Consider the following 24,548-nt stretch of genomic DNA (forward strand, 5'->3'; position numbering starts at 1 on the left):
GTGTGGTGTTGAGGAGGGAGGTGGGAGTTCGGGGACTAGATTTTGGGTTTTGGGAACAGGGGACATTCTCACTTCTTGGCGCAGGTGGCGGCACAGTCCCTCTCCACACTTTCGCTCCAGGCCAGCTTGTAGAGCACCTGACCAGATGGAGACAGTGTGAGCTTCCCACCCATCTCATGGCCACTCCCACAGCCCACCCATGGCCCCTGTGTCTGCACTCTGGGGACAGAAATGTCCTGTGGCCTCGGCCCCAAGGAAGTGGGCTACAGAGACACTCCTGAGCTTGCTTGTCTCACAGGAGGTCCGATGGGTCCAGACACAGAGGAATGGCCCTGACATGGGGCATACTTCTGACAGGTCCAGGAGGTGCTGGGCCCTGCAGTCAGAGTGGGAGCCCAGGCTAGCTCTGTAGGGGCCATGGGACAGGCTGGCTGGAGGTGAGTCCCTGAGGTTGGACTCATACAACAGGCTGGCCCTCTCCTCCCCACTGTGGCAGACACAGAGGCATCCCCAGGCCACTGACTCCAGTGCCCCTCTGACTTGGGGAGATGTGGACAGCCCACCCGGCAGTCACTGGGGGGATTTGTTAGACCTGGTCCCTCTTGCCTCAGGCTCCCACCAAGGCCTTTCTTTCCACCAAGCCCCTCAGGTCTGGGTCAGTGGCTGTGGTCAAAAAGGCCTCCTCCCCTGAGTGGCCAGGCTGTGCCCTAGTCAGAGAATCCAATCCAAGTCTGGAGTGCTCTTTGTCCCCAGGATGGGGACCCAAGGGAGAGGAGTGGCTCAGAACTGAGGGTGTGGCTTTGAGGAGGCCACAGTAACAGGGTCCTGTTGCCCTGGAGGTCAGCAGAGCATGGTGACATCCCTGGCTTATTGTCAGGACACTCACCAAGAAGACCAGGCAATGCAGGAAGAGGGTGTAGAAGAAGCCGATGGTGCGGGCCATCTTGTTGGAGAGGACCAGACGACCCTGGGGGGCAAACAGGGAGTGGGAGGGTGGGAAAGGGCTGCCCCTGGCTCTTGCAAAGGGGCGCTGGGGCTGCAAGGGGAGGGAAGGGCTGGGAGCTGGGGACCCTTCTACAATGTATGGAAGGGGGCGGATGGAGGGGGAAGTCCAGCTACAGGATTTCGGGGAATGGCGCCCCCTGCAGCCCAGTTCCAAAGCTGACAGTGAATGGTGTTATCAGAGGAGCTGCTGGGGAGAGGGAAGGACCCTGTCCCATTTCCCCAGTCACATGGCCCCCCTTGTTAGGGCATGGGAGGGGCTGTGTGGCCCCTGGGGTTTCTCCCGATGGGGCTGGAGGGCAGGTGCCATGGTGCCTAGAGATAGATGTTCCTGTCTGTCCCAGGTAGGCACAGGCGTGGGGACTCACCATGCTTAGTGTGGCCTTGTCCCAGGGGCTCAGGCTCAGGTACTTCCTCTGCCGCTCCTGAAGGAGGAGGGACGATGAAGAAAGGACCCAGAGAGGGCTGCAGAGCCCTAGGTGGCTGCTACGGGCCCCCTGGTGACAGTCCCACTCAGTGTGACATTCTGGGCTCCCCCAGCATCTATGTGACTCCCCCACTCCCAGGGCCCCTAATGCCTGTGTAAAAAGCTCTTCCTGGAGAGGAAGGCTTAGGCAGGTGGGTGGGGGAGACCACCACCATCGTGGGGAGTGGGACCCCCTTGCTTGTCTGCCTGCCCCACAGGGCACTTGGTGAACCTGCTCACTGCCACATGCCCACAGAGAGCCACTGAGGCCTTCCTGGGGGTGTCCTGGGCCTCTATGGCACTGAAGCAGTGTGGAGCTGCTGGTCAGGGAGGGTCTGGGCATGCAGAGCCGGGTGTGCCAGGCCAGGGGAGAACAGATGGGCATAGGGAAGGGAGTGGTCGGGCCAGGTGGGCAGGAACTGCTCAGGCCCCCTGCACTGACCCGCTTGCTGAAGGAGGAGAAGGGGTCCAGACGCTCCTCATACTGGGTCGAGTATCGCAGCTCTGTGTCATCACTGCTGCCACCCTGCACACGGGGAGGAAGAGAAGCCCGTCAGGGGCACGGCCCAGCAGGCAGGCAGTGCTCAGGGAAGGCAGGCCAACAGCTATAGCTTCTGCAAGGCTGGGAGAGGGTGCTGGGTGACAGTGTGAATGTGACTGCTGGCTCTGGCCTGGGGTCAGAGTTCTGTCTCCTCTCCAGGAGTCAGGCCCACTTCTGGTTACCTCTAGGGAAACGAGGCCCAGGTGGGACAGGATAGGGCTGGGCCTGGGTACAAGTTGCTGAGGCTGGCCTCTAATTCGTGGGCTCAAGCTATCTTCCTGCCTCCATCTTCCTAGTAGCTGGGACCACAGACGTGGGCCAGGATGCGGCTTGGTAGGTTTGGAGGGGGTTGCTGGGGGTTGGGGGAGGCAGCCACTTGGAGCAGCACTGGTTCGCGGAGTCTGGGCGCCCTCTGGTGGCTGGAGAGCAGCATAGCAGCGCTGCTCCAGCGGGTGGGGGTGGGGCCCGCGGTGTCTGAGCTCCCTCCCCTTTTACTTCCCGCTCTGTCTTCCTTTGGTCACAGAAAGGGTTTCCTTGCAGGCCGGGACCCCTGAGAGGCCTGGGGGCCGAAGGACACCAGGGACAGCATTCTCAACTGGAATGAAAATTCTGAATTTTTTAAAAAATATAGATGTATAAAACATACCAGTTCCCAGCCTGTCCTGAATGCTCAGTACCCCTAGGATTCAGTGCCCAGATCCTGGGGTGCACTAGTGGGTTCACAGAAGGGTTGCCTGGGCTGGTGGGCCCCTGGTCCAGGACCCACCTCCCTGCTGGTTTTTTGAGTGAACCCATATGGAGTCCACTCTGAGCTCAGGGAGATTGGCTGACAAGAGTCCCGGTGCTGGATGGCCTCGGAGGTCCCCCAGGCCCAGGGTTGCCCCACAGGTCATTCCCCCAACCTTCCTGTCTCAAGGCCCTGACCAGCCTCTCCCTCTACCTGGCCCCCTGGGGCTGACCGGGAGGACTCTCACCCTGCCTGGGTAGCTCTGCAGGAACTTGATCTTCTCGAAGAGTTTGATGTTGTCAGCGCGCAGGCTGTCCAGCTCGCCCTGCAGGGCTTGGATGGTGTGCTGGGCCAGGCGGCTCTCCTGTGGGGGCAGTAGGCAGGCGGGAGGGCCAGGGTCAGAGGGCACCACACTGGCACAAGTACTGCCCTCTACTAGGCCCCTCTCTGTGCCCATGGCCTTCTCCTTGACCTGCTGGACACTGCTCATGGCTGCCCCTCTTGGAAGTTCCCCCTTTTCTTCCTGGTCCCAGCCCAGGTCACCGTCTGGGGTCAGGTGTCTTCGTATTTTATTTGGTTGGGGTGTTACCAGCCTTTTAGATGATCATCATGACTCCTATTATTATTAATGCACTGCTGGGGGTCAAACCCAGGTCCTTGCACTTGGTAGACCAGGGCTCTCCCTCTGAGCCGTGTCCCCAGCCTCTGTAAGCCACGGAGGTCTAATCCAATCCCATAAATGTCACCATCTTTATGTGGACAATGCAGTCCACTCACCATGTCCAACCATCTCCATCATTTAATTTCAGGACATTTTTATCACCCTAGCAAGAATCCCTGCACCTGTCAGCCGTCCCCCTGTCCCCCGCCCCCTGGCAGTCACTTCCTGGACATTTCACAGAAATGGAATCGCAGCCGTGTGGGTTTAATGTTGGCTGACCTAAAGGCGAGAGGAAATGGGATCTCGTGTTTCAATTTCCTCAAGTGTGTGAAAGTGGGGGTTTCCTTTCCACTGTTCGAAATTCAAGCAGTACCAAGAGGTACATGGCAGTGTGGCCATGTTCCTTGAAAAATCGAATGTAGAACTGTCACACGCTCTGGCAAGGCCCCTTCTGGGATCACGTCCAAAATAATAGGAGAGCAGGGTCTGGAAGGAATGTCATCTGTACACCCTTGTGAACACTGCTCTCCACAGCCACAGCCCGGGGGCAGCCCAGAGGTCTCGCAGGGGAGTGGACAAATAAAATGTGGCACATGCAGAAAATGGAGCAGTTCTTAAAAGGAGGGACATTGGGACATATGGTACAACATGGATCAACCTTGAGGACATGACAGTAAGTGAACTAAGCCAGTCACAAAGGAAAATACAGTATGAATCCACTTATGTGAAGTGAGAAAGAAAATTGTGGTTCAGTTCCTAGAGACAGAAGCAGGGTGGCAGCTGCCAGGTGCCAGCAGAGGAAGAGTGGGGACCTGAGTGGGTGGAGGTTCAGACTTGCAGGATGCAGAGCTCAGGAGATGGCCAGGGTGACGGTGGTATAATGCGAGTGTACTTATTGGTCGGGATGGTAAGTTTATGTTACGTTGTTTATTTCACCATGATTTTTAAGAAAGGTTTTGGTACCAGGTCTAAAATTGTTATTATTTTGGGGGGTGCAGGGATTAAATCGAGGGGTGCTCTACCACCGAGCCACACCCCCAGTCCTTTTTATTTTTGAGACAGGGTCTTGCTCAGTTGCTGAGGCTGGCCTTGAACTTGCCATCCTCCTGCCTCAGCCTCCTGAGCTGCACCCCCATGCCTGGCACAAGCACAGGCTGGAACCCTCTAAAGGCTTTTGCTTCCCCACTTCCTGTGTCTCCTGGCCTTTCCACCGGGGCTGTCCCCAGGGCCTGAGGGCCAGGAGGTTCCTAGGTTACACCTGCAGCCCTGGTGGCTCCTTCTGTACAGCCTCTTGCTCCAGAGCTGGGTGGCAGAGGGTCCTTGGGTGTGACCATGCCAGTCGCTGATGGCTCTGGTGGGGCCTGCGGTCTGTGAGGAGGTTCTGCGACTTCCCGACCCCTCCCACTGGGAGAGTGTCTGTAGGGGAGAGTCCCTGTAGGGGAGAGTCCCAGGACTGGCTCCAGAGCCCCAAGGCCGGGGCAGTGTCACACCCACATTTCCCTGCTCTGTCACCTGGCTCTCTGCCCTGCTGCATTCAGTGTCCGTGCCTCCCTGGCCTAGGCATAGTGTCTAGACACCTCCTGCCCCTGCTCCTCCTGCTCCCTCCCAGGCCCTCCAGGGCTCTGTTCCGTCCTCTTTGGGGACCTCATCCCTGCAGCCACCAGCCACGTGTAGACAACACCCTATGGAGGCCTCTCCTCTGGGGCCCACAGCACCTCTCAAGTCCAGACTGGTCACCTGTGCAGGGCAGGCCCTCCCTCAGGTGCCCCTCCAGGAAGGCCCTGGTGTGGGCCAGTGGCCAGCAGGCTCTTTGGGCTCCTTGGTCCCCTGACCCCTTGAGATCCCTTTGCTGTTCATCTCCACGGGGTTCCCAGCCCCCCTCTCCCCCACCTGGCCTTGCTTCCCACCCCTGCCTCAGGTGGGCATTTCCTCCTGGACCATTGTAACCATTGCCCGGTCACCTTCTGTCCTGCCCTGGCACCCACGTGACCCGCCTTGCTGTCCATCACAGCTGCACTCCGCTGCTTAAATCCTCTGGGGCTGTCCTGGCAGCAGCCTGCCCGCCTGGTGCCCGCCTGTCTTGGGCTTCCTTCCTGCAACCTGGAGCAGGTCCTGTGTGTCCCACCTTGAGCCTGATTCTTAGGACTCAGCATGGCACGGCCTCCTCCAGGAAGCCCTCCCTGACTGCACAGGACAGGCTCCTTCTCACTGCAGTTTAAGATCTGTGACAGTTTCCTCCTCTGGGCCCATGTGTTCTCCCACTATGTCCTCAGGACTGTGGCATGCAGGGGACAGAAGGACGTGACTCACAGCCTCTAGCTCCTGGTTCCGGGTACGGAAGCGCTCCCTCTGGCTGGAGATGATGGAGAGCAGGGAATCCACCTGGCCCTCGGGGAGGGTGCCACTGGCTGGTGGGGAGGGTCCTGGGAGAGAGTGGAGATGGTGGCTTTGCGTGGCAGGAGACATGGGTGGCCCAGGCCTTGAGGGGGAAGTTGGACCCCCAGGTGTGAGCAGGTGTGTGAAGGGGAGGGGCAGCCAGGGAGCCTGAGAGGGCCAAGGCTGGCCCTGCAGGGCTCTGCCCCAGGGCACCTGTCTGCACTGCCAGGCCTGGGGCTCCTCCGCTCTGTTACTCTGTATGGATGTGGGGCCACTGCCTCTGTCACACCCGTCCCTTGTCAAGCAAAGAGACACTGAGGGAACTGGGGAGGCCTGGACACACCCCCACATCCTGGTGCGGCAGCCTCAGGTTCTGGCCTCAGTCCTGAGGAGGCTGCCTCCCCTCAACCCTGAGGAGCTCCAGCTGCCTTGTGGCACTAAAGCCACGGCAGGCCATGGGGTGGGCGCGGGGGCCGACCTGCTGCTTTTGAGGTCACTGCTGCATTGTTGGGTGGGGGCTCCTCTGTTGAGGAGGGGGAGCGTCCTTGGGGGCTCTGGGCTCTCCGCCTGCACCTGCCCCCAGCCCTCCTCCCTGGGCCCCTCCTCACCATAGAACAGGGCGGTGGCCTCCTTGATGGGCTCTGGGATCTTCTCCAACCCTTGCTCAGCAGCACCCTGAGGTGGGGGAGAGACGCAGGTGCTCCCACATCCAGGCACTGACCGCCCTCTCTCAGGGTGGCCGAGCCAAGTGGAGTGGAGAGCTGCCGGCCTGCATGGGCTGGGCCCTGGGGTGCTCCTGAGGGAGTTCAGCCGCGTGGCTCTCACCTGGCCACTGGGCCCTGAGCGGCACCAGAGCCTGGGCAACCCTGGCCCAGCAGCCGGACGCTGTGGGACCCGGGCAGCCACACCTCCTCAGCTGCGAGGGTGATGCCATGCCCCTGGGGACCCTCTGGGCTCCTGCCTTCTGTGGTCTGGGGCCTCTGATGCTTCAGCTGAGAGAGGGGTGCAGGAGCCTGGCCTTGCCTCTGCCCGTGGGGAGGACGGTGGCCAGCCCTGGGGGAGTGGGGAGCCCAGAAGATGTGGGCGCAGCCCCCTAGATTTTTGGGGTGGGGTGGGCTTACCCAGCTGCAGGGTCATGGGGGGCCGACCTGGGAGGTCCAGGGCTCCTGAGGCTGAAAGGACGGGGGCCCGGGGAAGGGCAGAGGGGAGCGGGGCTCACCTCCGCATCCGGGCGCCGGAGGGACTGGATGGTGCTCAGGTCTTGCTCTAAGCGGGCGATCAGCTCTCTCTGCTCAGAGGCCGTGGCCATGGCCTGGGTGACGTGCATCTGCAGCTCCGCACAGCGCCCTGCAGCCAAAGGAAAATGCGACCATCAGAGGACCTGACGTGACCCCTGGCTTGCCCCTGCGGCTCACGGTCCATTGGCCATTCCCTCCACACGGCCACTGCCCAAGAGGTGCTGGCTGCAACCACTCTGGGCCTGGGTCCCCAGGGGAGAGGAAGGAAACTGGGCCTGGACTTAGGAGAAATGGGGGCACCCCACCTTTGCCCAAGACCTTCCCGGTGACCCTGGATGGCCCCTTCTCCCCTGTGGGTCTCACTTGGCCTCTGTCAAGCAGGGCGAGGAGCCCCAGGCTTCCCTAGTGAGCCCCCAGTTTCTCATGTCCTGGGATCATGACCGGAGAGGGCCCGGGTGGGAGGGGCTGAGAAAAGCAGGTGAGGTGTGTGGGGGGGGGCAGGGGGGGTCCTGCCTCTGGAGCTGAGCCCAGACCTGGGTGGACCCCCTGCAACAGGCTCCAGACGCAGTGGTGGACAGGGTGGCAGGGGTGAGTGTTGGGTGGCCCCCAGAGTTCCCTGACCCACAGCCCTGTCCCTCTCCCCTATCCAGGAGCCAGCCCCTGCCACCAGCCCCGTGCCTGGTGCTGTGAATCAAACCCCAGGATCATCTTTGCTAGGAGGCAAATCCAAACTAGTTCTGTTCGGAAACCTCTGCCCCTGCAGGAGGGTGGGAGATGGTGGGCAAGTTCTCCAAGCCTGGTCTCCAGGATGCCTTCAGTGGTCACTGGCTAGGACAGCAGAGTCCTGGGAGATGACCAGATACCAGGATGAGGTATGGGTCTGCTTCTGGCTGTGTGACTCCAGGCAGCTGGACCACCCTCTCTGGACCTCATTTATAAAAATGGTGATGACAGACCTTCCTTGGTGAGCTGTGGGGCGCTGTCCTTATAGGTGGACTGCATGGCCACCAGGGGGCACTGTGGCCTCAGAAATGCTCAGACTCCAGGCAGTGAGCTGTGAACGGGCTCCTCACTGGGCAGCCTGCTGACCAGCTGTCCAACCGGCCCTGGGCCAGGGGACAGCCCCACCTCACCCCACTGCTCCACCTCCTGGTGCCCACCACCTGCCACGCCCTTTCCGCACCCTGTGACAGTCTGGTCATTCAGAACAGAGGGTCCCTATTTTAGAGATGAAGAACTGAGGCGTCCCCACCTGGGACGGAACCCAGCGGTGCCCTGTCCCCCAGTGCTTCCCCACACCACAGTCCCCACTGCTCAGGCCCCAGATTGGACTCCTTCCTCAGACGGCGGGCCCCTTCCCTATTCCTGGCGGGCAGAAGGTGGTGAGGAAGGGAGGCGGTGGAGTGTGGCGTGAGGGCAGCGCCAGGACTGAGGGCGGGCTGGGGTGGCAGGGATGGATCTTTAGCGGGCCCCGGTGGGGAGACCCAGAAAGGACAAACTTGCCATGACCTCGGCCTTGGGCCCAGGCCTGGAGATGGGACTGCCGAGCCCGCGCCTCCGCACCATGCATGCTGGGGGGGGGGGGAGGGCTATGGATGGAAGTCCAGGACATGGAGGGAGAGGACAGCCAGAAAGCTAGTGGGAAGTGGCACTGGGTGGCGACCTACAGAAGGCCAGAGAAGCCAAGCAGTGCCCGCCTGTGTGACCAGCCACTCAGGAGGCTGAGGCCAGAGGATCACAAGTTCAAGGCCAGACCCCGTCTCAAAGTAAGCAAACAGGACTAGGGGTACATCTCAGGGGTAGACCTTTTGCTCAGTATGCACGAGGCCCTGGGTTTAATCCTCAGTATTAAGAAAGAAAGAAAGAAATCAAGCTAACAGAAGCTTGGGTAACATTAATAGAGGTGAAGGGCCTGGACTGAGGGAGGGGATGGGGGTTCATTTCCTGGCAAGAGAAGCCACAGGAGCAACTGCAAACAGAAGCCTGTCCACAACGGTGCAGGGACTTATTCTGTCTGGGTGGGGTAGACAGAGTCCCAGACAAGGCGCAGGTGAAGGGCATTCGGGGATGAGGGCACGGAGGTCACAGGTGCGGGGCTGACATGGGGAACTGAGGGCAGGTGACCACTGCGCACCAGAGTGAAACCTCTCCCCGGGGGTGTGCGTGGGGCAGGGACCTTGCAGAAGTGGCACAAGGGCTGGCTCAAAGGCCAGTGAGATGGCTCCGGGACCTGCTTGTTTTATCTGCCACCAGCCTGTGCCACCCAAGCATGGCTCAGCTTGGCTTCCAGGGTGGGCGCAACCTGCAGCTTCAAGAGCCACCAGAGGAAATAGGGGAGGCTGGGAGAGCCTGGGCCAGCTGCTGGGGGTGGGCTCATGGTCCCTGCCTGTGCATACAGGTGACATTCTGCACGTGTGTGAGGGTCCTGAGAGCAGACCTCCACCCAGGCTGCCAGCTCAGGCCTCCCTGGGGACGGTCAGTGTGTCCTGTGTCCAGCTGCTCTGGGCAGCCTTCTGCTGTAGCTACAAGTATGACATTGTGGAGCTCTGGACGCAGGATGAGGGTCAGGGGACACCATCCCTGAGTACATGGCTCTGGGGGACGCTGGCTGGTGTCTGTGTGCAGCAGAAATGGAGGATGATGGCTTGTGAGGCCCAGAGGAGAGGCTGGGTAGAGGTCAGAGGGCAGGGAGGCCCTGGGGGAGAGGCTGCAGGGAAGCCTCAGGGCAGGGCGGGCACCTGAGACAGCAAGGACAGGCCCAGGAGGACCCCAGCAGTGACCGAGCTGTGCCTGGGATCCGTCCCTCCACGTTGGGGCTGAGGAGGCAGGAGGCGGCCTGCGAGGCACCCTGAGGAGGGTCTCAGCTCCAGACCCTTCTTGGAGGGGCTGTGGACGCTCCCTGCCCCCTCTGCATGAGGAGGGGACACACAGACCAACAAGTTGGGGGTCAATTCCTGGGTGGCCACAGAGCATCAGAGGAGTGCCTGGGTTGGACTCCTCCAGAGCTGGGCTTTGACCCCTGCCCTCTAGGGCTTTCGTGACCCCAGGCCGGCGGGGTTTGGACCTGGGCAAATCCGCTCTGGGACAAGGTGGAAGAAGTGCTGGTGACAGCCTGGACCCTTTGTGTACAGAACCCCGGGGAGGAGGCCCGTGTCTGGCCCCAGCCCCCTGGGAAGGGGACGGAGGGGCGGGCGGCTCTGGAACCACGTAGTACCGTGGGACAATTAATGGACTGTATGGTGGGGACGTGGACCTGGGCGCCCGGGCAAGGAACCCAGAGGGTACAGCAGTGGCAGTGGCCAGAGCTTGTGGTGACATCTCAGAGGAGTGCCACAAAAACCTGGGGAAGAGGTGGCAGGAATCAGGGGACAAGTCAGGAGGAAGCGTGTTCAGGGACCACGTGGAAGAGGGACTGTCCAGAAATAAGGAGGGTCGCAGGTGTCTCAAGCTTCAGAAAGGCGGAGGCGGGGAGGGCTGCGGACCCACTGGAGAGGGTCCAGGGCTGTGAGCCCAGGGCAGTGGCGGGTGGGGGAGGGGCGAGTGCTGGGGACAGGTGTCCAGAAGTGACGAGGCGCAGGGCTGGGGGGACCCTGTGGCGGGGGGTGGCTGTGCAAGAGAGCCCGTGGGAGGGCGTGGGGAGAGTCTGCAGCTAGCAGGAGGGGTGATGAGGGCGAGCGAGTGCCAGAGGGGGGGGGCTGGCCTCGCCTCTGACTGTCCTCTCCCCCTTTGAAGGTGAAGGGGACCTTGTCCTTCTGTGAGAATCTGGAAGACGTCCTGGAAGGTGCATTTCAGAGGGAAGAAGGAGATCAGAGCAAGGTCAAGACCTAAGGAGGCGGAGTCCACCGCCCAAGGCAAGGACAAGGACCACTGAAGGGCAGAGATTCTCACAGCTGGTGGCAGGTGGCGAGGCCTGTGGGCACTGGAGGCAGGGACCCTGTCTTATTCAATCAGCCACCTGCAGGCTCCCTCATGGGCCCCTCCATGCCTCTGCCCTAGGACAACCCCTGGTGATGGTGGCTGTGCCTGTCCCTGCCAGCGGGTGCCGGCCACATGCCCCTGTGCAATGGTGTCCCCAGGAAATTGCCCCCTCCTGGCGCATGGACTCTGCTTCTCCCTGGCAGTGGCACAGTGCTGTGGGGGTCCTGCTGCAGCTCCCGGCGCACACGCACCTTCTCTCTACCCACCCCCCGTCCCCAGCAAAGCACCTTGGAGAAGTCCATGCCCAAGTGTCCACCACACCCAGGACCCGCCAAGGCCTCCGCACGTGGCCACGTCCTCATTCTCCAGTCCTCTCGGGGCCTTCCCGCCTGCCACCCCATTTCCTGGGCCTCCTTCCCACTCAGCATCTCTCTGGCACCTCAACCGCACCTGACGGTGACCCCCGACGGCAAGGGCCACAGCCCACAGTGACCCCATATTCACACACACTTCCCCAGCTGGGACTCTCACCCCCAGAGTGCCTCAGACGCCCTGGACTGCAGTCTTTCTCGTCATTCTGGGAAGAACACCCACATAGACACTCCCAGGCCTGCTGGTGACCACGCATGGCGGTTAGCGTGGGGACGTGGCCCCCCGCCCGCCATGTTTCTGTTTCACCTGGTGCCCCTGCTGCCCCTCGTCTACCTGGCAAGAGCCTCTACCTGCTTCAGCCACTCCACCCTGAGGTCCTCCAGCCCCTCACCAGGTCAGTGCTCAGTGACCAGCCCCCAAACAACAGGACCTGGGTGTCTCTTCCTGCTCCACCCTCCTCTGGGCTTGTGCCCAGCCTGGAGCATGTCCTTGGCCCAGAGCTGGCCTCAGTCACCTTCTGCTGCATACCCCGGTGGAGGGGTTCTGAAAGAGGTGGCCTCGTAGGGCGGGGTGGGCCTGGTCACATGTGGGGCCAGGTCATTCTTTGCTGTGGGGGACTGTCCCATGCCTTGTAGGAGAGCTAGCAGGGTCTCCTGGCCTCTGCTCTCAAGATGCCAAGGGTGCCTTCCTATTGTGACTGACAAAAACATCTGATATTGCTAAATGTCCCCAGGGGCAGAATTGCCACCAGTGGAGAACTGCTGTCCCACCCAGAGACTCCAGTTTCCTCAAGCACTTCTGGGTTTGGCTGTGGGAGCTGCCCTGACAGACAGCCACACCAGACAGACTGCAAAGACGTGACCTCCTGCCACGGGAGGCAATGAGGAGAGGGTGCTGGGAGGAGGCCCTTGCCGCCCACATTGTGTGCCCACCGGCCTGTCACAGGCCTCATCAGTAGCCAGGAAAGACCCGGCAGCTGCTGGGTCTCTAGGTGCCTGAGGAGCACCCGACATGGAGCAGGACTGGGTGAGGAAACCCGCTCAGGGCCGGGCACGGTGGTGCACACCTGCAATCCCAGCGGCTCGGGCAGCTGAGGCAGGAGGATCCCAAGCTCCAAGCCAGCCTTAGCCACCTCGAGAGGCCCTAAGCAGCTTAGTGAGCGACCCTGTCTCTAGGTAAGACATCAAAAGGGCTGGGGCTGGGCTCAGAGGTTAAGCGCCCCGGGGTTCAGTCCCCAGTGCCAGAAACGAAACAAAAACCAGACCACCACCGACCACCAGAACCCCTGCTCAGGTGCCAGACGACACCTATAGGGGACATGGGGACAACCACAGCTAGGTGCTGGGCCCTGTGGTTTCCAGGTGTCCCAGGTCCCCAGAGTCCTGTGTGCTCAGCATTCTCATCACCCTACTTCTACGAGGAAGTAAAATTCACCTTTCAGAGGTGTCCCCAGTGTCCACTGGCCAGGCCACCAGTTGGTAAGAGGTGGTGCCTGGGAACCTATGCAGTGCCACACCATGCCTCCCTCAACAGTGGGCAGGGCCCTCCAGCCTCAGTCCCTGCAGTACCCACCACTGTCCCCATGGGGAAGCTCTGCTAAGGCTTGTTCTCTAGGGACTCTGCCGGGGTGCTGGGGCGGGGAGCCTCCCTGCGACATTCTCAGCCTGAGCTGCTCGGACACGGGGGGGGGGGGGGGGGAGGGCTGTGGGTCCCACTCCATTAAGGATAGCTGGTCTGTGCTGGGTGGGTCACTGATGGCTGGGCTCCCAGGTTGGCCGGGCACGCCTAGGCCCAGGCCTCTGCTGCCTCGCGGGAAGCTATGGCGAGCTCCAGCGGGGACAGCAGGCTGCACATCCAGACGGCTGGCGTGCTGGGCCAGGAGGGAGCCACTCTCCAGGCTACCCTTCCCGGGTCCTGTTAAACACAGCAGAGGGCTCAAGGGCTGCATAACTGTCACCATGTGGCGCCATCTGCAATGGCCTTCTCAGAGGACCAAGAGGCTTATGATTTTGTTCAAGCACACTGAGCTACAGGGGAGGCAGGGAGGCCAAGGCCTGGAGGCCGAGCAGCTCGCTGGGCTGCAGCCAGGGGAGGGAGTCCTGCTTCCTCATCCGCCTCGGGAGCTGGCAGCCTGTAGAGCGAGAGCCTGCACACCTCCAGCCGCACACCTCCAGCCCCACACCCCCAGCCCCACACCTCCAGCCACGGCTGTTGTGCTTAATTACATTTCACTTTAAGAGCACTTAGGGAGACTTTCTGGGTAAAAAGACCTTGTGCTGCTGTTTGTCTTACACGTTATGGTTTAATTTCGTTAACAGATCTTTAAAAAGTGGGGGTGGACCCAGGCTAGCTGACAGAAGTTTCTGGAGTTAGACCTAAGATTGTCAAATGCCAAGCCCGCAGGGCAGGGTGCGCAGTCCTGTGCTGAGCTCCCTGTGGCAGGGGACTGGGGCTCCCCCTGCCCTTGGGGCTCCTGCTACAGGAAATCAAAGCGACGTTAATTCAGAGGGACGGGCCGTGATTACAGGCCACACAGGGGAGCTTCATGTTCATCATCTTGGATTAACACGCCACCAAGTCACCACTCCCCGACTGTCACACACCGCACAGATGGCAATTCTGTCCCACTCAGTAGATCCCAAAACAAGAGCACCCGAGTCACCTGGGTGTGAGCAGCCTCTCTGCCAACTCTGCCACCCAGCACCAGCCAGAAAGAGGCCTCAGGAGCCCCACATTCCAGAAACCCACAAGCCACTGCGCCCCCTCCGCTCCCCATGTGCCAGCTGACCCCCCTTTGGCCTGTCCTTCTTTACACCAGGAGCCAGGGACAAAGTGAGGACCCCCAAGCTCCCCAGAGCAGCGAGGCCGGGCCCCAGCCAGCTGCAGGCAGCTCGGGAGAGGGACTTGGCCATGGCCTCAGCACCCAAGCCCCAGTTACTGGGCTGCTACAGCCAGCCCCGCGCTGTGCTTGGCACCTTGGGCCACCGTTCCTGGTCCCCACAAGCCTGTGAGACCAGGAAGTGTCCCCATTCGACCGACAGGGCAGCAGGTACCAGTGAGGTAAGTTCTTGGGTCAAAGGTTGCAGACAGCGGGGGTGACATCAAGCAGGGAGGCTGGCCCCAGGAGCTGTCACTACGTGCAGGACGGAGAACCAAGGGCAGCAGGGGCGCGGTGCCCAGATCCCAGCGCTCCAGGCTTCTGCTCACGAATGACCAGAAGCCACACGACAGAGGGCCCCGAAGGTGGGGGACAGAGGCCCCGACAAGGGCAGTTTTCATGGTGCCCTTGGGACCCACGGGCAGTGTTTGCTGCTTTCCTCAGGCCAGAGCACTTCAAAGAAAGACGACCCACACACCCTGTGTTTGTATAAAAGATATTTACTTCAATTATCACACCTAGGGTGCTAGTGAATAGTAATAATACATGGTGTGAGTTCAGTGATATTGCTTCTCCATATCATAGAGGGACCGTGTACAGTGCTGAGGACGAACATCGTATGGCTAACCAGACAGCGACACCAGGGACACCGGGCCGACGGGCGCCTCCCCCCACGCCAGCCGCGTCAACTTGACTCTCGATGTGGAAAACAAATAGCAAGAAACATGTCGTCAGAGATGAGTCACAGCAACACAAGGGGCTTTGTACAAAAATGACGCCTTTTTTTTTGTTGCTTTTTTTTTGTTTGTTTTTGTTTTTCTCTTCTTTTTGGTCAATTGGGTCTTTGTGAGGATTAAGGAAAATAAATCTGTGATGTGAGCATTAACAGACGAGCTCTAGACACCTAAGACTTAGTGCGTTACAGAAAATATAAAATACTGCCAAAATGTAGGACGACACGGGGGGAGGGCTGGGCCGCCACTGTGAGCGTGTGCCAGTGTCAGGACAGGAGTGTGGCCGGCGCTACCCGCTCTCACCGCAAGTAGTTATTGCACAAAGCAAAGAGCGAGGTCTCATCCACGGGAAGGGACGCGGGAGGACCATCTTCTTTTTTATTCCCCTCCCCACTTTTAGTTTACAATGAGCTATTCTCAAATGCTTTAAGAATTTTGAACGAATTCTCACGTCTCCAAAATGCACAGCATTTTCTGAGGGGCTTCAGGGGGTGGAACACAGAAAATGGTGGAGGGGAGGGAGAAGAAGGGAGAGGAGGAGAGAGGGAGGGAGGGGGAGGGAGAGAGGCAGAAATGCATAGACTAATTAGAGAAAAATGGAAACCCTCTGGGGGGCGGGGTGATCATTTCATTGGGGGGCCTGTATTTAAAGACAGAAGAACAAAATCAGGACCCCCAACAATCTCAGAGAAGGGGCAAAGTCATGGCACAGAAGGAAACGCTCTGCCAGGTGGGCCGGGGCTGGGCACTCGCCCCCGGCGGGCAAGCGGCTGGGGGTCTTGTTGGCTGTGCTTCTACCACCGAGCACTGGCCCTCACCAGGCCCTTCCTGCTCATTACCACACTGGCGGGGAGAGAGACCCCACCAGGCCCTCCTGGGTGGGCCTTCCAGCCGCTGCTGGTGCTAAAGAACCCCTCTGCTTGGCGAGATGGTCTGGATCAACCTTGTGAGCAAGGGCAACAGAAAAGCAACCAAAACAAAGCGACCCGGGTGGCCCCACAAGAAACCACTCTCTTGCTGGAGGTGATGGTCCAGGCCAGGCCCCTGTACCCTCTCTGGCCAGGACTTGCCAAACCTTCATGAAGCCAGAAGTCTTAACAGAGGCTCTAGGAGGCTTTGGGGAACTGAACTTGGCTCTCCTAAGCACCCCCAGCAGCTCCTCCCCGAGCGCCCTGGCTCGCACTCCCTGTACTGCGGCTGTGGTCCGACTCTCGTTTACACAGTCAAGCCCAGTTTTCGAGTGGCTACTCAGGAGGTGGCTGTGATTCTGCTGGAGAAACCCCCTCGGCTCCCCCAGCACCCCCAGGCTCTTGGGTTCTCTGGGGGCAGCAGAGGACAGTAACCACTGGAGTGACAGCAAAAAGCATTCGTAACGACAACAACAACACAAAACAACAACACACTCCTGATAATTACTCCAATGATTAACCTAATAATAAATAGAAGAGGATAGGTAGGAATCATTTTTTTTTTCTCAAGGAAATATCCTTTTATAGCTATCCTCATGCACGCTGGCAGGTCAGTAGCAGTCAGGCCATCTCAACAAGACAGGGGTAAGTGCTGGGGCACGGCTGTGGGCTCAGACACTCGGGAAGGTTCTCAGCTGCGGATCCCAGGCGCCCCACCTGCCCCGCCTGGGCGGCACTGTGTGGGGAGACTGCGGCCTGTTTCCCCTCGGTTCCCCAAGACACAGAACTACAGTGAACATCCTCATCCACACCTGGATCCACCTGTCTAAAGCTTACTTTTGAGTTCATTTGGTGTGCAATACGCTTTTAAAAAATGAAGAAACATGATTTCTATTGCACAGAGCTTATACATAGTCATCTATTTAAGTGCTTTCTGTTTAAAGCAAACTACCAAACAACAAAAGAAGAAAAAGGGGGAGCAGGAATCACAAAAGAAAAGCAGCCCCGGGCCACTTCAACGCAGTCTTGCTGAAGGGTGTCTTGTTTGCCGGAAGTCCCAGCGCTGACTTCCGCACACTGTGCTTCTGGATTTTTCCATAGGGATAGAGCCGTGACATTGGGATTTAAGGCACCTTTCCTTTCTGATCACAGAAAGCTTGATACATAGCATACAGCAAATCTTGTGGTAGAAATTAAAGCCCAAACACTACAGAAACCACAGTAACACAGACTACAGCGTTAATATCACGGATCAACTAAAACCACCTGTGAGGAGCGACTCAAGGTTCTGGAGGCCGAGCAGCAGGGACGGCGGGCGCACTCGAGGTGCCAGGGGTCTGTCTCCCACTAGCCTTTCCCAGGATTCTTTGCCTACGATGCCGAACTTTTAAAGTTAGCATTTCGGAGGAGACTAGGCGCCTTGGAAATGTCTCGTTAAAGCTAAATGTCACTTCATCCAAAAATGAGAACTTGAGATGCCACTGACAGTGTGGACACGAGATCTTTGGAGGGGAGGTGGCAGAGGCAGGGCGCTGGGTGGCGGGTGGGTCCCGGAGGTGGGCGGAGGGAGCCGTCTCTCCTACTTCCCTGGTCAGGGCTTCTGTGGCCGGGGCTCATTCTACGTCCTCTGCTCACTTCTTCCACCACGACTGACCTGCAAGGCCCTAAAGTGTTCTGCATCTTTCTGGAACTTGACCTGGGGACTTATTTTCCTGGCAGTTTTCATCTATAAAAAAGGTAAAACTGATGGGAATGAAAGTAAGATCGGACTGTTCTCTTAGCCTGAAGTGTGCTGGCCAGACGGCATGTGTTGGAATGCCAGGCTGTCACCTTGCCCTGGTGGTCACAAGGGCTTTCCCTTCGCTGCCAGTGCCCTGGTGATACTGAAGTGGTGGCAGCACTTTTTCCTGGTAAGCCACCAGGCACATGGTAGGGACACAACTCCTGGCTCCCACTTCCATCTGAATGTTTTGGCCATCAGAGTAGCCAGAGCGGGCGGACCCACATTTGACCAGCTGCCCTGGGGGCCAGCCAGTTTTCTTCTGCCCTGAACAGAGACTGGCATAGTCTTTTGAAAAGACAGACAGAAAAAAAACAAAAAAAAACAAACAAACAAAACGGGACCAGCCCCACAAGCTGGAGAGAGCCAGGCATCCTCCCTGCCCTGGAGATGTCTGTGTTTGCCAGGAGCTTGGTGAAGCCAGGTCGTGGCCCCAGAGCCAGAGACAGGACACAGACAGCTGCAGAGTCCTGGGTAAGCTGCTCACGTGGCCATCTGGGCAGCCCAGGGCAAGGGGGACGGCTGTGACAGACTTCACAGCAGCAGAAAGCAAAGGCAAACCAAAGTCAAGGTCCTCTGAGGCTGGAACCACCCTGTCTGCAGAGGACACCGCACAGGACAGGTGAGAGCGGCGGGGAAACCCACGCACCCTGGAGAGTCCCCCACCCTGACGTCCTCGCAAAAGTAGAGGTGAAAGGCGTGGCCGCCAGGCACGATGCTGACCTCGCGTTTTGAGCAGTGATGTCAAGGGGAGGGCACAGGTTAGTGAGGTAGAAGGGGACAAAGGAGGAGTGTGAAGATGAGGGGCATCCAGCCAGGGATAGAGGCGGCCTGGCGGTGGCAGCCAAGCTCTAGCCTTGAGTGTCGAGGCCTCCTCCCGGCCCCAGGTCACTCTGCTGCCCCTGCACAGCGGGCTTGCGGGCCTCAGGAGGACCGCAGGCAGATGTCTGCTCCTACCAGTGCCTGTCACAATGCAGTTAAGGCAAAGGCTCCAGGTCTTGCTGGTGACCCCTCCACTTCACTTTGTGCTAAGAAGGAACCTGCATGTCCCCTGGGCTCCCCTGCCACTTTTCAGTGAGATTTGGTTTTCTAAAATGAGAGGAACAAGAAACATTGCATAGAATGTCCAGAGTTCACGGTCACCCCGAGAAGGATGGGATGGAAGAACAGAGGAGGAGGGCCAACTGCACTGGGGAAGGTGCCTGCCGGTGATGGAGCTCGCCGGGTGGCCCTGGCCCATCCCTCTGAGGCCATCACCTCTGCGTGATCTCAGAGCAGCTGGCTATCACCCAGGATCCCCACCAGCCCCTAAGATACAACCTGCCTCCTGCCTGGTCTGCTGCATGTCAGGCCCTGGCCCTGGCTGAGATGGCAGATGGGGAGGAGAGCTGCCCACGTGGGTCTGGGGGTGGTGGTGGCGGCGGCCAGCAGGCGGGGTGGCGGGGAGACTCTCTTGGCTACCATGAGAGGACAGAGGCTCTGGTGAGCCCTGGGTGTGGATCACCAACAATACCTGACTGCCCACATCAGACAGGGGGTCTTTTAAATAGGGAGGAAGGAGAAGCCACCGGGAAGGTTGCTGGGCAGGAGGCCTTTGTGCTTTGGAGGGACAGGAGGTGTCCCAGGGAGGCTGAGCGCCATTCTCTTTCACCTGCTTACTTTAGGAGTGCTGTGGTCTGCCAGCGCAAACGGTGCCTGGGCACTTCTGGAGGGTTCTCTCAATCCTGCATCCCAGGGCACGACCACCAGATGCTATGGGTCATCATGTGCCTCAGACAGGTTGGTGAGGACAATCAAATCCAGCTCTCTTCCTCAGAGAGGCCTGGAGGACAGAAACCAGACTTCCTGACTGATCCACAAGGCTGGGGTGGCGGTGGTAGGGAGCAGTCTGGGACATGCCTGCCACTTTGGATAGGGTAAGGGGACTTGGATGGGAGGCAAGGTCAAGGGGCCAGAAGCCAGCACTACTTTTAGGTCTGGCCTCTGCTCAGCAGGAAACTGAAGCTCTGAAAGCCACCTCCCATTAACAGAAAGGAGCCATTTAAAATGGCAATAATGGAGCTTGTAATTAAGTGTTAGTGTTTTCTATGAAACCGTTTCCCCCAGGGAGAGGTACAAATCAGCTTTTTAAGCTGATAGAGCATAAAGAGGAGGAGGGTCGGCTGCCTGTGTGAGCCACTGTTTGGATCGCCAGCTGCCAGAAGGTCACCACACGGAGGGGCGCTGTTCAAGGCACTTGAATATTGCTTATCAAGATGAAAGATGAACCTTAGACTCAACGGAGGGGCTGGCCGAGGGGGGGGGGGCTGAGCCCCACTCCACAGGTGTCTGTGTTATTGAGCGGCAGCTCCTAAAAGTATCACAGACAGAACTAAGTTAACACAAAAGACCAGAGGTTGGAATCTCAGTTAAAAAAAAATAAATAATAGAGAAAAAATACAAATGTGGAACTGCAAGCAAAATCCAACTAACCAGCTGATTGTATCGAGCACCCAGATGTAAGTCTGGCAGAAAAGACGAGGTGGAAGTCAGCAGGAGCCCAGCGCAACTAAGGAAACAAACCCAAATGACTGAATTGCTCGGAAGAGCTCAAGTGGCTGCTGTAGGCCGTCACATCCTGGGGCCACGAGGGTGGACAGATCTAGACTTCGCAATTCCTTGGCCTCAACACCTGGTGAATAACAGTCACGCCTTTAGAACCGAAGCACTGGCCCAGCGGCTCCCACCTACTCCCTGCTTTTCTTTCTAATGAAAAGTGGATATTCAGAGATTCATCACACATGTGACAACGTTCCCTTGAGGTTCTTGTGGAGGGGACACCACAGTACCATCAGCTGCTCTGCTTCTCCTCACTGTCCTCAAGGTCCCTGGTGTGAACGCACTCTTCTCCGCGCACCTGCATTGAGCCGATGTCAATCATTCCCCTTAAGCTCCTCCATTGTGACTTCTCTTCTCACTGAACCAGATTTAAAGTTCAGAAATGACGCAACCATCCAAAGACAAACAAAGGGCCTGCCTCCCAGCCTCCTAGAGCCTTCTGAGAACTTCTTATTCATGAAAAGGCATTGTCTTTAGTGTAGTGACTCTTAAATTTGTGAAAACTTGAACTAAGTGCTGCAGCTGCAGGTTAAAAGACTGTAAATGAAATACATAATCTCTAAAACATCATGCAAGAAATGTGGTTTCACATCTTACAAAGTCCTACACGTTAAGTAATAACAAGCACACTGAGGTGTAATAGCGGGAGCATACCTTTAGAATTAGAACTCCCTCCCACCCCCCCAAATCAAAAAAGTAATATTAATTAAACTTAAGAAATAATGAATGCACCATTAAAATGTCATCCAAAGATGTTGACCTAAGACAAAGGTTTCAATGATACACAATACGGTCAAAAAGTTTTCAATCAGTAATATACAGTATGACAACTACATCTTGTAAATTATACCCAATACTGCCGGCAGTCTATCCCTCTAAAGAATATTTGCCCCTTTCATCCCTTCCTAACAATCAGATAATAAAATACAGCACCTATAAATAAGCAAAAAAAAAATATATATATATACCGAAATCATCTATTGTTAGTTTAAAGATATGGCAATAAAGGAGTCTAAATTAGCAAACTTGTAGAAGCCATAACTGATAAACAGCTTATTGAAAAAGGTGGCAGTAATGCACTCTATGTGTGCACAGGTACTTAAGAAAATACACAGACGTATAAAATTGCACACACGCACGCACGCACACTCTCATCCACCTCTATTCTCACGCGTATACACATAGACAACAGGAGGAATCCGAGACAAGTTAGACTTTTGATTTGTACTTAGACTGCCCTAAACTGTGCATAAAAGAACCTTCCAAGAGGCGAAATGGATGAAGGGCCAATGGTCTGGTCTGGAAGTGAAGAGCATCAGCATTGTGTGCGAGTGTGGGCTTCTCTACAGGGGTGGGAGCGCAGCCCAGACTGCCACATTCTCTTCTGCAGGGAAGGAAGCTTCCCACGAGTTCCATGGGGTCATCAGTGCTTGTGGTGGGAAGAAGGGGAAAGAGCGCGCGTGCGCACCAGCCTGGCCCAGGCCCAGGCCCAGGCCCAGGCCGCCCCTTCCAATGGGAGCCAGGGTGGTGGTGGGAGGTGAGGCGCCCAGTGCGGAGTGCTGCACGCGGCGGGCCAGCCTGGCCCAGGACTGCCTGCCACCTGGCCCAGGACTGCCTGCCACCGTGTCGGCCTACTCTTCCCTTTCTCTCAATGCTCGTACATGGGCGGACGCACGAACACAGACAGGACTCCATAAATTAACAAAATGAATGGGTACATGCTACAGTTCTAACTTGTCTCCTAAACCTCCCAGATATGAGGTCTGATCAGCGTGCTCTGCGGTTAGAGGTTAAAAAGCAGATTATAAAATACCTAGATTCGGATCTTTTCTTTTTGTCCTGATTTGGCCTAGAATGGAGTGTATTAAACAAACCCTGGTCGTCAAAAGCCCAGGGTCAGTTAAAGCTATGGATCAATGTGCACTACATGTCAGGATTCTATTCACCAACGAGAAAACACTACAGTCAGCTACCACAAAATCAGATATTTTCCTGATGTGACTTTTCTTTTTTGTTAAAAAATATGTGGAGTAAATGTGTTTTATTTTAAGTCAAAGTTTCAAACGAGAAGATTCTTTACTTGAAAATATTTAGGAATCCAAACTAGTGTGTTTAGAGTCGGTTTGACTGTGCAATCTCTTAGTGGCAACTGAACAGCTACAAAAACTTTCTTTTTAAATTTTTCTGAAAAATCCCCCCCCACCCTTTTCCTGGTTTAAGAAGATAATAGTGTATTATCGCTCTGAAGCCATCAGATGGCAGATAAAAAGCCCCCTTTTAATATGTGGGTTTGATTTTTTTTTTTTAAGCCCACACGAAAGAGGAGGGCGCAAGGCAAAGCTGTAAGAGTTATTCCAGAACCTGTGGAAATCACTTAGGGCAATAAAAAAAACACTTCAGGGTACAAAAAAGCTCGACTACACATTTCCGTTTTCTTCCTTGAAAACACGACATAGATTGGGCTTAATGCTCCTTTGTTTTCTATATGCACCTTGGCCTATGGCGATTTTGCCCTGTGGCCCGCAGGGCGGTAAGTGCGCAGCGCGGTCCTGCGGCGCGCCGCCCTCGCGGACTGGCCCGGCTGGGCAGGCGCTCCGCGGCCGCGGCCCGGGCGAGGCCGGCGGGCGCCCTCAGAACTCCCATTCGATGGGCTCCTCCCGGCTGGCGGCCTTCTCCAGGCGGTGGATTATGCTGTTCAAGTTGGCGGCCTTCTTCTTGCGCAGGGGGTTGTCCCGCGAGTCCCGGGCGCCCGCCGCCTCGGGCAGGCCGAAGAGGCTCTGCAGCGAGCTGGGCCTGCGCGCGGTTGCGGGCGCGCTGGTGCTTGGCAAGGCGCAACTCCGCTCGGCGCCGTCCCGGGCCGCGCCGGGGCCCTCTGCGGGCGCGGCGGCTGAGGTAGCGGCGTCCTCCCCGGCCGCGGGCGCGGCAGCGGGGTTTGGCACGGGCGCCGGGCCGTCGGGGCCGTCGGGCGGCCTGGGCCCTCCCGCGTCGTCGGCGTCGTCCGGGCCCGGGGTCCCCGGTGGCGGCGGCTCCGCCCTCTCCGCCGGCCGCGGCGCCTCCTCCCGCGGCGCCGGGGCCGAGGCCGCCTCGGCCGGCCCTCCCTGAGACTTGGCGGCGGCCGCGGGGCCGCCCGGCTCCTCGGCGTCGGCAGCCTCCACGCCGTCGCAGCTGTCGCCCTCCGAGCTGGGCGCGGCGCGGCCGCTCCGGGCCGACGGCGAGTCGCTGGCGCCCGCCTGGCCCTGGCTCCCGGCCTGGATCTCCTCGATGAAGAGCTCTCTGCGGATCCGAGACCTACGAGACACAAGCGGCAAGAGCCGTGAGGAGGGGACTGCGGGGACTGAGCCGCCCTCCGCGGCCGGCGCCACCCCTGGGCACCTGTGTCCCATGCCCCGGTGCGGTCCTAGGGTTGGAGCCGGGGGTTATCCAAAGGCGCCTTTCCTCTCCCAGCTGCACTGCGAAAGGCCGGGTTCCTTTGATTCAGTTCACCTGGCATGGTGCTTGGCCACCGTGATATGTGCTGGCTTAATTAATAAAGGACACTGAATGGTACCCACTGTCCTTACCAGGACCTCGTGGGAGAAAACCAGTTAATGGTCAGCGCCCAAAGTGGGGATCTTCCACTTCAAGCTCTAAGCCGCAGAAGGCTTCTAGTAAGAGATCACCAAATTGTATACTTTTTTTTTCCAATTTATTCTTTTTTTTTTTAAATTAAAAAAACATTAATTGTAGATGGACACAATATCTTTATTTTTATTTATTTATTTTTATGTGGTGCTGAGGATCGCACCCAGGGCCTCATGTGCAAGGCAAGTGCTCTACCGCTGAGCCACAAGCGCAGAGCCACAATTGCAGCCCCACTTTGTTCTTTTTTATTGGTGCACTAAAATATACATAATAATGAGATTTATTGTGACATTAATACACGCATGTAACATAATTTGGCCACTTTCATTCTCCAGTACCTCCCCTTTTCTTCCTCCTCTCCTTCTTTCTCCCTGGTATCCTTCTACTCTGTTGGTCTCCAAATTGTGTTTCGGACCAAATATCCTCTCTGAATGGAGAAGGTGAGGAAATGGACACTTGATCCAACAGAGAGCACCAAATATGTTCCAACTGTTCAAGCAGTTTTTTTTTCTTTTGCTGTACTGGGTATCGAACCCAAGACCTTGTGCATGCTGGGCAAGCACTCTGCCGCTGAGCTGCACCCCAGCTTACGCAGGTCTTAACCCAGCCTACAGTAGAAGACATGCTCGGGTACTGTACTGAACTGCTGCTACCTACTGCAGGTGGTGGGTGTGTGTGTGTGTCTTCCCTTTAAGAAAGAACTGGCATTGGAAGCCATGGTCTTCCCT

At 57.6% G+C, this 24,548-nt stretch overlaps 1 protein-coding gene and 1 long non-coding RNA gene across 19 annotated transcripts in view; one reads left to right on the forward strand and one right to left on the reverse strand.

Moving 5' to 3' along the window:
- CUX1 (cut like homeobox 1) overlaps positions 1–24,548 on the reverse strand; it is a 317,448-nt gene that overhangs the window by 1,106 nt on the left and 291,794 nt on the right. For 13 of the 18 annotated variants that reach the window (XM_081297053.1, XM_081297052.1, XM_081297050.1 and 10 more), the window contains one exon: positions 17,908–23,487. In XM_081297053.1, the coding sequence (XP_081153179.1) occupies positions 22,830–23,487 (658 nt within the window). In that variant the 3' untranslated portion in view covers positions 17,908–22,829. Of the gene's footprint in view, positions 1–72; positions 138–886; positions 968–1,370; positions 1,428–1,910; positions 1,995–2,983; positions 3,101–5,707; positions 5,821–6,381; positions 6,449–6,992; positions 7,121–17,907; positions 23,488–24,548 lie in introns of those variants that run through there. The other 5 variants (XM_081297058.1, XM_081297057.1, XM_081297056.1 and 2 more) reach the window with 1 other exon arrangement.
- On the forward strand, positions 14,153–20,910 carry LOC308650757. Its single transcript, XR_014022412.1, has 2 exons — positions 14,153–18,223; positions 19,266–20,910. It is a non-coding gene; the product is annotated as an uncharacterized lncRNA (long non-coding RNA).

Source organism: Spermophilus citellus, assembly GCF_964194105.1.
Source record: "Spermophilus citellus genome assembly, chromosome: 6".
Lineage (NCBI taxonomy): Eukaryota > Metazoa > Chordata > Mammalia > Rodentia > Sciuridae > Spermophilus > Spermophilus citellus.